General features: G+C 55.1%; 1 protein-coding gene across 1 annotated transcript; it reads right to left on the reverse strand.

The window, feature by feature from the left end:
- Positions 1–4,432: 4,432 nt before the first annotated feature.
- KIRREL1 (kirre like nephrin family adhesion molecule 1) lies at positions 4,433–11,928 on the reverse strand. The gene is made up of 12 exons (XM_029284645.1): positions 11,910–11,928; positions 11,002–11,151; positions 8,995–9,100; positions 8,722–8,870; positions 8,415–8,542; positions 8,067–8,193; positions 7,814–7,914; positions 7,481–7,679; positions 6,952–7,059; positions 6,253–6,392; positions 5,317–5,394; positions 4,433–4,897 (listed from the first exon to the last, which is right to left on the reverse strand). Exons 1-12 carry the CDS (start codon positions 11,926–11,928, stop codon positions 4,433–4,435), a joined length of 1,770 nt encoding a protein of 589 aa, XP_029140478.1.
- Positions 11,929–13,316: the final 1,388 nt, after the last annotated feature.

Here is a 13,316-nt window from a genome sequence, read left to right on the forward strand (position 1 = left end):
GCCGGGAATGCCAGAAAAGTCTCCGCTTTTACGGAGGTAGAGAAATGTATAGCATCCGAGAAGCATTTCAAGGCGAGCTCCAGAAGGGCAGGACGGGGGGGTTGCAGATGGGCCCCCCAAACTGGCAGCTGTGAATGAGGGGGGGCTTCTACATTATATTAAAATAGCAATACCACTTTACAAGGCCTTGGTAAAGCCACACTTGGAATACTGCATCCAGTTTTGGTCACCATGATGTAAAAAAGATATTGAGACTCTGGAAAGAGTGCAGAGAAGAGCAACAAAGATGATCAGGGGGCTGGAGGCTAAAACATATAAGGAACGGCTGCTGGAATTGGGGATGTCTAGTCTAATGAAGAGAAGGACGAAGGGAGACATGATAGCAGTGTTCCAGTATCTCAGGGGCTGCCCCAAAGAAGAGGGAGTCAGGCTATTCTCCCAAGCACCTGAAGGCAGGACAAGAAGCAACGGATGGAAACCAACCAAGGAGAGAAGCAACCTGGAATTAAGGAGGAATTTCCTGACTGTGAGAACAATTAACCAGTGGAACAACCTGCCTCCAGAAGCGGTGAATGCTCCAACACTGGAAGTTTTTAAGAAGAGACTGGACAGCCATTTGTCCGAAATGGTGTAGGGTTTCCTGCCTGAGCAGGGGGTCGGACTCGATGACCTCCAAGGTCCCTTCCAACTTTATCATTACTATTATTATAACTACAGTAATGGCCACTTCCTTAGTATTCAGATTAGGCTCCTCACCCACATTCTGCAGGTTAAATCACAAGTCAAAATACTGAACAACAGGGAATGTCCTGCAGCCATTTTCAGGAGAGGGGCCGAGGGCTGTGTCTGCCTGCGCTGGGTCAAGGCGTGTGGGCGCCACGACCCACTCCGGCCCGCCCACGGTCCTTCGACGGTACAAACAACTCGACGTCGTAGTTTCTTCCGACGAATCGGAATCTCCTTCGGGCCACGGTTCGCGCCGGGGTGAGGGGTCTCAGAGGGTCCACATACAAATCGACGAAATAACCTTTCCTTTAGTTTAATGTGAAATAGTAGTGACGGTGGTCGCACTTCAGAGCAAGATTAGCCTCTACCCAACCTGCAGCAGCTACAATATTGCTGATGATCAGCCTGGCGAAGCCATAAATCACAGTGGCACCACTGTTTGGTGGGCTTCTCTTCCCTCTCCCCTTCTCAGAAAAACAGCAAGGTGACGAAAGGGCAGTTTGGTTTCTTCCATTTTGGCCCTTCGGCCTCTCCATGCTCCTCAGCTCCGGCCAGCTGGTCCAGAGTGGAAGGAGACGCAGCAGAGATGCAGGAGACATTTTCAAGACCCCCATCCCCAAAGCCTCCCCTTGCCTGGTGCTGGCATTGCCCCCACCCCCTGCCAAGGAGTTGCTGTTCCTGAGCCTTAAAAGGGGGGGCGGCACGCAGGGGCCCTTCTTGCCTCCCCCCCACCAAATGAAGAGAGAGCTGGAGTCACCTCCCTCTCCTTCTAAAAGCAGAGGGAATCAAAGATAATGTGAAGGTGGTTTAATGGGGGCGCTTGAGAAAAAAATCAAAGCAGCACCTTGAACCATTTTGCAAAGGAAGTTTTGTTAATCCATGCTATCCAGATCAAAGCCCCCTCCCAAGTTCGCACCAAGAGAGAGGAGGACATGTCCCATTTTTTTTTCATCATTTATCTTTATATATATAAAAATTAAATATATATTTATATATAATATATTGTGTTTGAGACTAAAAATATAGTACATATTTTTTTAAGAATGAGAAAAGGAACATTTTTTTTTCTTTAAAAAATGAGGTGGGGGAAGGAAGTTGTCGGACAATCACGAATGTATGTCTCTGGGAAAGAAAGGAGAAAAAAAAAACACACGCGGGGGGCGCCCTCTCCCCCCCCACGCCGTCACCTGACGGCGCCCAGGCGCTCTGATCTCAACGCCCGTTTTGGAGCTGTAATTAGTTATTGCTCAAATTCTGGATGTCCATGAAGCAGGGTGGAGTGGGGTGTGTATGTGTGGAAGAGAGTAGGGAGGGAGTCAGCGTCTCCTTTTGATTGGTGGCTGAGACTGCCTGCGTTCACACGACTGTTGAGGATCCAGCAGTTGCATTTTCATACATGGCAAGCTTGGCCAATGTTAATGCTGGTTTGCTTGCCGCCAAGCAAGTTGTACGAACCCAGGCGGTTGGGCCTTTCAAACTGACTCTGGAAATGGGCTCCTTCGGGAATGAGGCTCTGCGCATGGCGGGTTGTCTGAATGCAGCCACGGGCTTAGAATTGGTGGACTTATCTTGTTGCTTTTGGCCCAGAGCCCTGTCCCCCCCCCTCTTCAACTCTCCCATTTCTCTGCTTCCTGGTGAGCAGAGGGCAGATGCTGCCGGAGCTCCATTCCTGGCACCTCTGGCGAAAAAGGGAGGTGGGGGCGGGTGGGTCAGGTGCCCAACTTCTGGCATACCGCAACTTCCCTGCAACTTGCAACGTTGAGACCAATCTGCAGCTCCCTCACCCTCTCCGGGAAAGAGGGGAGAAGGGCAACACGAGCAGCAGTTCTGGTAGATTTTGCACCCTCAACCACCAAACTCACTTCTCTTGTTCCCGGAGAACCGAGCAGAAGGTACACCTCTAAAGGGGCCACCCTGACCATCTTAGAAAGGAGCACCCCTTGGAAAGTGCCCTTAGATCCAATGGAGGCCTTTCCTGGATTTTTCCAACCCCATTCCACCGGGGGGGGGTCCAGGGGACTGATAAAGCGGGACCCCAAATAAGCACCAACATCCATTATTATTGGGCTGCAGAAAGAGACAACACTTCCCAGAACCAGCCAGAGGAGGGCGCAGTCTCAATGCACTTCTTCAGAGAGCTGTTCCCATCCAAGTGCAGAGGGCTCCAGAGTACCAGAAGAGGCAGCATGCGAAGGACGTGGGTACCACTGGTTTGGACTGGGGAGGGAGGGGGGGGAGAAGGTGGATTCCCAGTTATGTGTCCTACTATACACCTGAGATATAAACTGTGCCAAGGAGCCCCCCCCCCCGACTTGCTTTGCCTTCTTAGTGGGTGCACCAGAGCAAGAGTTTTAAGGCACAGGAGAAGGAAGGGCTTGCAGTCACCCCGCTAGCAAGGACAGGACAGGACAATGGGGGTTGGGGTGAAATGTCTGCACAGACACACAATGACCCACAGCACGCTTTCGCCAGCCCTCTGCAACAGCTGGGGGGGGGGTCCAGGCTGGAGACGGAAAGAAGCCATGAGCCCTCCTGCAGGAGATCTTGCTCAGGATGTGGCCATGTGGGAGAATGGGGTGTGTGCCCAGCACTGCCCTCCCAAAGGCCAGACTCCAGCAGGAGTCATCTCCTCTTCCTCCTCCTCCTCCTCCTCCTCCTCCTGCGACTGCAACCAGGCTGCCCCCGAGGAGGGGGTTCAAGCAAGAGGGTGGGGGGAGGGTGCAGAAGAGGCTTCCTCCAGGATGGCTACCGTGGCAGGAGGCTTGGGGGAGGGACCCACAGTGCCACATCTTGCAAAGGCCCTCCTGGCTGGCAGGCAGGTTCGCTCTTGTGGGTGGGTGGGTGGGTGGGTGGCACCTGAGAGCCGCCCCATCCTCCCCCCATCATAACTGCCCTGTCCAGGACCCACACAGGGTGCAGGGTTTTATGGACACCTTCCTGAAAGAGAAAGGGGGGGAGGAATCACCCCCAAGGAGTCCATTTCGTACCAAAATTTGCACAATGCACAGCTGTGGCCAAGGTGGGCTAGACCTTCGCTCCATCGGGGGTCCGGAAGGGATGCAGACTTCAGTTTTGATCGTTCCCAGACAGCGTCACCCCAAGTGCAAACCAGTTCTCTTAAGAGGGGCTTTAGGGAGACAGCTGTTGCACCCAAGGCCGGCCTGACCCTGGCTTCTCCCAAAAAAAAACCAGGGCTGAAACTCAACGGATGCCCCCCCTATTTGGTGGCTACCTCCAACCGCTAGGCCTCACTGTACCGAATTGGGCTGGCCTCCTGTTAATCGCATGAATGCTGCTTTTGCCTGGGGCTGCCAATGGATGCCTCTTCTGCGGGTAAGATGGAAAATGAGTTTCAACTGAGGCAGGATGGAGATAATTACTGCTCTGTGGGGGCTCCCTTGCCCTCCCCCACTTATCTGTCTTTTACAAAGAGGAAAAGGGGGAGCCCTTGAGGATGGGGTGTCTGGAGAATCTGGACCCTCATAAAAGAACCGTCAAGAGAGTTAAAGCAGCAAGGAAGAAACTGCAGAAGAGCAGCTGGACCGGCGGCCACCGCGTGATCCTCAACTGGGCAGCAGGTGCCACGCTCTGCATTGTCCACAAGTCCAGCCTGGAAAGAGGCTGGGGAGGGGGGGAGGGAAAGAGCCCCCTGAATATCAGGGGGCAGTCATGAGGTACCTGCACCCATCAGGATGCAACACCCACTTCAGACGTGAGTCTGCATGCGCTGCTGGAAACGCTGCCCGTAGTCTGAGGAGGTGTACGAAAAGCGGGTCGATGCGGTGTACTTTCCCAGGGGGTCGTATGTGTCATAGGCTGCCCGGTCCAGGGTGGGCGGTGGAGGCTGGCTGTAGCCTAGGCGGTAGGTGGCATAGCTGGCACTTGGGGGGAAGCCCGAATGACCCCCATAGTTTTCGTACGACAGCTGGCTGGCCGTGTCAGCAGCGGCCGTGCCCGGTGTGGGCCCCGGGACTGGGTCTCCACTGTAGTCAGAGGCAGGGCCGCGGCCATAGCTGCTGAGTTGAGCGTAGCCACTGGAATGGGAGAGGCGTGACGACGGCCGCCCATCGTAGCGAGCCGGGCCAGGGGCGCGGTAGTCTGTGTAGAGCACCGTGCGGGAAGACGGCCTGTCCTCGTGGGCACGAACATTATAGTAGCCATTGGTGGGATCCTGGAGGACCAACAGGGAGAGAAATACAACAGCTGTTCACATGGCAGCTTCACAATCACTGCCGGACACAAAGAATGAAAAGTGGAAAGAAAAAGCCCTCCAGAAGTAAAGCTCTGCCTGGCAGAGGGAGCCCCCCCTCAAGCATTTGGGTGCTGCTGTAAATGCCACTGGCTGGAGGGGGCTCTGAGGTGACCCCTTCAGTGGAACTCCTCTGCTTCCCAGCAACAAGGGCCCTGGGAGCCCAAACGAAAGGTCCAAACTCTTTCAGGCAATGGACTGCAGCCCCCCACTCCTGGGCTGCCCCATGGCAGAGCACCAAGCTCCCTCCCTGCAAGGCAGGCAGGCAGGCCCCAGCCAGACAGAGAGGAGGCAGGGGCTGCTAAGGGGTCTCCAGCTGGGGCCAGCAGCCTCCCTCTCACCTTCAGCTCGTATTCTTCCCGCGTGTCCACCGTGTCACAACGCAAGTCCTGCTTCAGGTCCACGTCATCCTTGAAGGACTGTAGGAGGCAGATGGGGGGGGGGGTAGGGAAAGACCCCAAATTTCAGCCAGGCAATACCTAGTTGTCGTGCTTTGCAACATCCAAAGTTCTGTCCCTATTCCTCTCTTGTGGGCATCCTGAGGAAATCCTACGGTCCAGCAGTTTCCCAGGGCATTTGTCTTAGGCCAGTGATGGCGAACCTTTTAGAGACCGAGTGCCCAAACTGCAACCCAAAACCCACTTATGCATCGTCAGGTGCCGGGTGGTGTGGCACATTGGGTGGGCGTGGCTGCGGTGGTAACGGCAGACTGGGAGGGACTAAAAAGTTCAATCAATCAATTCCAACTTTGCAAGATCTTTTTTTTTCCCGTGAGAAGTTGAAATTGACTGATTGATTGAACCTTTTTTTTTTTTGCACACGGTGGCGGAGGCCTAAAGCGAAAAGGTTTTATAAAACCCAGCTGAAGTCCGAGGACTGGGGCGACAGTGCGCGTGCCCACAGAGAGGGCTCTGAGTGCCGCCTCTGGCACCCGTGCCATAGGTTTGCCACCACTGTCTTAGGCCATCACCCTTGCCAGGCTCACCATGGCTCTTTGCTCCCTTGATCTCTCTCTGTGTGACGGATGCGTTTCCCAGCTCTGACCCTTCCCACCGCCTCCCACCGCTCACCCATAACCCTCAACGAACACATTCCCAGCCACAAACACTCCCACCGCCTCCTCAGTCTGAGCCATCATGTCAAAAAGGGCCAAGACGAAACATGACTTGCAGGCCTTCTGACCCAGCCAGGAGTTGAGTTGAATGAGGAGTGGCAGTGGGCAGGTCCCCCCCTCAGGCTTTTGGGGTGAAGGAGCCAGGTGTGGAGGCCCCCCTCACCGAGTAAATGGCCTTCATAACCCGCGTTGCGGTGGAGACGCTGGCCGTGTCCTCCTCGCGGTCTGTGTGCAGCGTCAGGGGTTCCCGGTTCACCGTCTCCACCTTGATGTCCAGCTTACGCAGGGTCACGTCTTTTCGGCCTGGGCGAGAAGAGAAAACTCAGGGCATTTTTGATTCCTGGCAGAAGGAGAACCCCAGGGATTTCTCGGGTTGAGCCACCAGCGCTAAGCTACGCTTCCCTCTAGGATCAGTGTTTCTCAACCTTGACAATTTTAAGGCATGTGGACTTCAACTCCCAGAATTCCACAGCTAGCAATTCTGGCTGTGGAATTCTGGGAGTTGAAGTCCACATGCCTTAAAATTGTCAAGGTTGAGAAACACTGCACGGTCTAGGTATAGTTCTTCTGCCAGGGGACCGGAAGAGAACCCAACCAATTTCCCTAGGGGAATAAAAAAATCCAAGGTCCCATCTGACGTGCCCCGGAAAGGGCCACTTAAGAGCTTAGGAAGCAGCTAGTCCTCTCTGAGCTCGGCTTGAAAAAGCAATGTAAGAAACAAAGGGGCATAGGAGCCGAGTTTCGGCCCAATAAGTAAATGGAGCTTCCCCAGCTAGGAGCAGTACGCTGCGAAATAAATACCAGTTGGCCCTCTGTAAAGCAGGTTACGCCCCGATTAAACCCACGCACACCAGACACTCACTCCCTTTGCGACGTCGGTACAGGAAACAGCCCAGCGCGATGAAGCAGAAGATGAGCAAAATACCCGCTCCAATGGTGGCACCAGCAATTATGCCCACTGGCAGAACCTCTGCAAAAGGGGGAGTGGGAAGCAATGGGAAAACACGGCTCTTTTCCAAGGATCAATTAAGCTTTTACACATTGACTTTGCCCTTTTACGTCTGAGACAAAGCCATGCCATCTCCTTGCCCGGGGGGGGGGGGAACAGCAAGCAAAGAGAGGCAGCGCCAGCCCCATTAGAGAGAAACCCAAGAGAAACCTCCTGGCTTGTCAGAATTGGCAGCAGCCTCCAAACCCAGCAGCACCAGCAAAGGGCAGGAGGTTACCTGGAACTAGAATGGGCAGAGGACGGCTGAATTTGCACACTCAACCCCCACTTCCCCCCACCCCACACTCCTGGCCTTCCCTGGGGCACAAGGGCGTCCGCTGCACATGAAAGCTAGTGAGAGCCTTCCTGGCACTTGCCAGCTCCCCCCCTTCTGACGGCCCACCTTTCTCCTCCAGCTGAATGATGGCTGTCCGCGGACCGAAGGCATTCCAGGCGGTGCAGTTGTAGCGCGTCTGGAAATCCACCTCCATCACATTGTTGATGGTGAGGGTGGACAGCACCCCGTCACCCGTGTTGCTCCGCTCGACGGTGTAGCGCTCCAAGGTCCCCTTCTCCAAGATGTTCTCCTTCCAGCCCCAGGCCTTCGAGGGAGAAGAGGAAACAGCTCTTGACATCCATCCATCCATCCATCCGCCAGCCAGGCGGGTCTCCTTCCAGATCCCTAAACACATCCTGCTCCAAGCCAGTATCTTTTAACGGTGCCCTCAGGACTCACGATTCGGTCGGGGAGGGGCGTGCTCCCAATGAAGCATTCCACTTTTCCTCGGTCACCCCGCACAGCGTACTGGATGGAATGGCTGGAGATGATCGGCGGACCTGGAAAAAACATGGAGAAAGGACAGAAAAGGTGTTGGGAGACCAAGACAGACAAAACCCTAGGAGGGCCAGCTGAAGTGGTCAGCAGCCTCCCCTCTTCCCTGGGGTGCAGCTGTGCCCAGTTGGGGAGGGGTGTCCCTGCTTTCACTCACCATTGACAATGAGGGACACTTCGCGCTCGCCCACCCCGATCCGTGGCACGATGGCCTTGCAGATGTACAGCCCCGCGTCTTCCTGCGTGACAGACTTTAGGTACAACTGGTTGCTGTTGCCGAGTATCTGGGGGGTGAAAAAAGATGCAAGATGCCTTTGGTGGGGGGGGGGGAGAGAGCAGGTCCATCATGGAGCAGCACTTTCCCTCCCTTCCTCCTGAGAAAACCCAGTCAAGATATGGGTGCAACTTCCCATCCTAAACTGGAGCTGCTTCTAAGAAAAGATTGCTGCTGCCACACACACCCCCCCCACACACACTGGTCCACTAGGGCAAGGAGGGAACACACCATGTTGGATTCCTTCTTGGCCCAGGTGAGGGTCAGTGGAGGATTCCCGGTCCATACACAGGTCAAGGTGACATCTGAGCCAATATCGGTGGTCAGGGGCTTTGGATCCACCACGATGCGAGGAGCGACTGGCAGAGGAGAGCAGGGTAAGAGATGCTACGGAAGTGACCCCTCTTCCCTCAAGGGCCCAAGGGGACACCAGGGCCCCAGGTGGCGATCAGAGGCTTTGGGGCTGAAAGTGCAGGCAGGAGGCGTGCACTTTCCTTCTCCCGTCTCAGCCTTGGCAGCTATGTCCCCCCCCACTCACAATGGACGTCCACCAGGGTGCTGACGTTGGTGCTGCCCACGTCGTTGCGCACTTCACAAGAGACAGGCTCTGTGAAGAAGGTGTAATCCACCTGCGTCTCGTATTTGCTCTCCTTGGCATCCTCAATAATCGTTCCACCTTTGGCCCACCTGGCAAGATTGGAGAAGAGCTATCCCATCAGGTCAAGCATTGGGGGAGTCAGAGGAACCTCCATGGAAGAGCAGGTGAGGGTCCAGAGGTCCATCATTCCCATCTGGTCAGTGCCCAGCTCACCTGTAGCCTTTGATCTCTGGATTGGCGTTGGCCAAGCAGGTAAAGGTGACTCTTTCTCCTTCCTGCACCGTCTGTGGCTGAATGGACAGCGTCACTGTTGGAGGATCTGCCATGCAGAAGGAACGGTTAACAGCCATGTAGCCGATGGCTACTTCTTTTCTTTGATCTGACCACCAGTTGGGAGCAGCACCCCCAGATTTCTTGACCCCCATCAAGCTCCTCCTCTGCACCCTACATGCCAATGCCGTTGGCATCCTCTTTTGCCAAGTTTTGCCAAGGGGTCTAACAACTAAACCGTCACACACCAGCTGGTCATTGTCCCAGCCAGGACGAATTCAGAAACCAAAATATTAACCAGCTCCAGCAAAGACACTTTGCCATCTCTTCTCTTCCAATTTTTCCCAGACCCTAAGCCATGGCCAGCAAATCAGCCGTGCCCCCCCCTTCTGAACAAAAAGATTGGGGTCCCCCTATGACCCAAAGTGCTGTTCCTTACGGTGAACGTTGAGCTTGATGGAGGCCTCCTTGCCCGCAGGGATGGCGTCATTGCTGCAATGGCACACGTAGACTCGCCCGATGTCCAGGTCGGTGGGCGTGATGAGCAGTTGGCTGATGGTGGTCTCTCTCTTTCCATCCATTAAGACTTCCTGGATAGGCAACAGAAGCTGAAAGTCTGGGGACACGGCCAAGGTGAGCTGGGGAGTCGTCAGAACAGAGACCGCAACTCTCTTCTCCTTAGAATAGCATGGCTGACCCATACGCAGCTTCCCTCCCTGCACTCAGGATGTTGACTGGGCATTGTACTCTAGTGAATAAGATGCCTCCCCTCCCCATATAAAGGACCCCAGAATCTTCTCTGGTGTCCCCAAGGGAGGCTTCTGCACAGGGTACCAGAACTGAAGCAGCAACACAGCCTTTTGTTAGAAAGATTCCCAGCAGAGAAACCTGCTCTGGTGGCAGCAACCCTCAACGTGTCCTGCCCCGAATCTGGGGGTAATTGCACCAATCCAATTAGCCTGGAACCAAAACGTTCCAGCCATGCCTATTAAATGCTCAACGAGGTTGCCCAAATTAATGTCAACGCACCATAAACTGCTTGGGGATTAATGAGCGAAAAACAGCCTCGCCAGAGCGAGGAGGCTGCCAGTGGGATGGTTATTCTGGATCTTGGTGGAGAGAAATGAAATTAAGAGTTTAAGAATTGGGGAGGGAGGAGGGAAGCACTCCCAGGAGGAAAGAGGAGGTGCAGCTGAGCAGGATTTGCCCTTCGCACAAGGCACTCCAGGCACAGAAGGCTGAAATCTGCAACGCCTCTGAACACTCAAGAGATGCCGGGAATTAGGGGAGCTGCAGTCTGACACGCCCAAGGGGCAGTGGGGTTGGGCAGGCTGGGATTCTGCATGGCTTCCATGGCAGATCTTGGCCTCTCGTGGTGTCTGGGGGTCGGTTCCCTCACGGTACCCTGCGGACCCCGAGCAGCCCTCCCACCGACGTCGCCCAGCGTACCGTGGCAGTAGCAGCTTCGGACTGTGGCAACCCATCGCGGAACCAGATGATTGTGGCCGCGGGCTTGGCATTTTGTGCCCGGCAGGTGAGGTTGTGTGGTGTGCCTGCGCGGAGCAAGATCTCGGGGGCCCCATCGATCACCGGATCTTCAGGAGGAACTACAAGGGAAGCAGACAGAGCCAGCCACAGGTCAGGATCCTGAATAGAAGCCCGGCTGGTTTGGGGGCCCAACACTTGGGCACATCCTCCAGTCCCCAATGGGAAAAGTGGGGAGATAACAGGCACCCCCATTCCTCACTCTGTTTAGAAAGAAGTGTCTGGGGAAAAAAAACAGTCAGCACCCAGAGCCACTGGGAATGTCCCTGGCCACGAATAGCGATTAACAAAGGACTGGGGGACGCAACTTGAGAACGTGGGACAGGGAGGCAGCAGGAGGGGAGGGGGTACCAAGTTTCTGGGGCTCCAGCCATGTTTTTCCAAGAGGGGACCTCCCCCACTCACTGAGGACTGTTAGCTTGGCACGCCGTGATCGCAGGGCAGCCTCTGTGGCCTGGCATTCGTATAAGGCATCGTCGGAGAGAGCTGCGTCGGTGATCTCCAGATTGAACTGGCCGGAATCCGTCGCCCCGATGATCCGGTAGCGTGGCCAGGCTGAGGAGAGAGAGGCAGGTGAGCGGGGCTGGGTGCCCAGCTGGCATCACCCTCCCCCCGCTTGGCCTGCCCTGCCTGGGCTTGGCGAGGCTCTGCAAATCCACACCTGCACCCTCTGCAAGATTTGGACTGAACGTAGCCCAGGCCTCATCAGTCAATGGCAGAAGGTAAACTTCGTCCTTAGGGGGTCTGCAAGGAGAGGCTTGACCTCCCCAATCAAGTGGGGGGGAGTGTAGTGCCATTCCCAGTGGCCATGAGATTGGGGGGGGGTCAATGGCCCCACCCAGCAAATTACCCCACCCCACGAAACACAGGGCAAGGAGCGCAACTGGTTCCCAAAGCAGCTTTTTCTCCTGCATTGAGTTGGGTCACCTTGCTGTAAAATTCGAGTGTCTCAAACGGGGGATGATCACTTGTGAGGAATGAAAGCAGGCTAGGCAGACGTCCTCAGAATAAAAAATCACGGAAAACTGCCACATTAATTAATAAGAGGCAGCAAACGAATCGGGAGGGGGGGAGGCTCCGTCCTCGGTGCTCTGTGCTGGAGAAGTGAGTGAAGCCCCTTGGAAGGAGGCCAGCTGATGCTGGGAGGGGGGAGGACGCCCCCAGCACTGTCCCTGAGTGCAGCTGGCAGTTTTCAGAGATGATGCCCTGTTGGCGGGCAGGGGGTGGGCAAGGGTGGGCGGTGGACCATTTCCAGAGAAGATATGCCGGGAAGAAGAAGCCCCCTCTCTCTCGGGGGCAGAGAATAATCCCACCTTTGAGGCCTTGTCCCATCCCCAGAGCCAGGCCATCTTTGGTCCACTGCACGATCCCGGAGTAGTTCAGCACCACGCAGGACAGCACGCCCTTCTGCCCGGCCACCACCGTCTGGTCCTCCGGTTCTTCGATGAAGCGGGTCTGGAGGACTGAGGGGTAAGAGGGGAGAACAGGGCAGGCTGAGTTCTTCTGCAACAATTCGTGGGAATTGGATCTGCAGAACTGCCATGAGCAGTGGCAGTCCACCTGAGAGAGGCTGAGGATGGCAACAAGCAAAACAGCCACAGTCAAGGTGAGTCCCTGTGGATTTCAGGACCGCAGGTGCACGCCGGGCAGACGTTCGTTCAGAAAAGACGTCTCCGTCCCTCAGGGCTTCATGGCACCAGCTGAAGCTCTGAAGCAGGGAGATCCAGGAGCCCCCCCCGCAAAGCAGGATTGCTCTCCTCTCCCCCCAAACTCCCCCCCCCAGGAACTCCTCTTTACCATTTGTATCCACCATCTGGGGGACACTCTTCTTTTCTGAAGGATTTGTTGAAATAATTATGAATTTGTTAAAAAAAACTGTCACCTAAATAATTGGTGTTTCCTTCCAAGTTGGATTTCTTAAAAAAAATAAGCAGGGAGGGGTCCAAGTCAATGGATTAACCAGCCAAAGGCTTCTCTTGGAGCCCCCAGAGCATGGAGAACATGGCACAATTAAGGGGGAGGCACTTTCTGGCACCCAAAATACACCACTGAATGCCCCCAATTCCAGGCGCAGCTTCAAATCAACTCAGCAGTGCCAACAAAACCACCAAAGAGTTTGACCGCAACATCCGCCGACACGCAAAGCATCCTTTGGTCTCGGCATCCAAAGCCTGGAAGAGGTGCAGGCAGAGCAGCCTAGAAGAGGGCCCAAGGCAACCCCCTACCCAGGAGAGGGTCCCTTGGGACCCTCAAGCCAACTCCCCCGCCAGCAGAGGGTCCCTTGGGCACCCCCCTTTTCCATCCTCAGGAGGGTAGCTAAACCCACCGAGCAGAGTTTGACAAAGGCTGGACTTTCGACCCTGCCTCTCTGTGCTTGTTTGTTATCCTGTCTTTAAAAACAGCAACAACTCAGAAAAACCGAGCGACACTTTTATAAACGACCATACACAACAGGAACGACGGTGTCTACTCGGCAGGGCTGCTGCGATGTACACGCTTAAAAATGGCAGGGTGGCGTTCTTTTCTGAATCCTGGCTAAGACTCTGCCTCCCCCTCGCCACAACCGCACGGCGTTGAGCACAGGTGTGCACACCACTGAGGCAGAGCGGCTTCCTCATTGCCTGCCAGAGCGGCTCGGAGGAGGCGATAGTCATGATAAGCACGCACTGCAGAGATTTCATTTAAGGCTGCTGTCACTTCTCTCCAGATAAGAGAAAGCG

Source organism: Protobothrops mucrosquamatus, unplaced genomic scaffold (assembly GCF_001527695.2).
Source record: "Protobothrops mucrosquamatus isolate PMUCROS unplaced genomic scaffold, P.Mucros_1.0 scaffold787, whole genome shotgun sequence".
Classification (NCBI taxonomy): Eukaryota; Metazoa; Chordata; class Lepidosauria; order Squamata; family Viperidae; genus Protobothrops; species Protobothrops mucrosquamatus.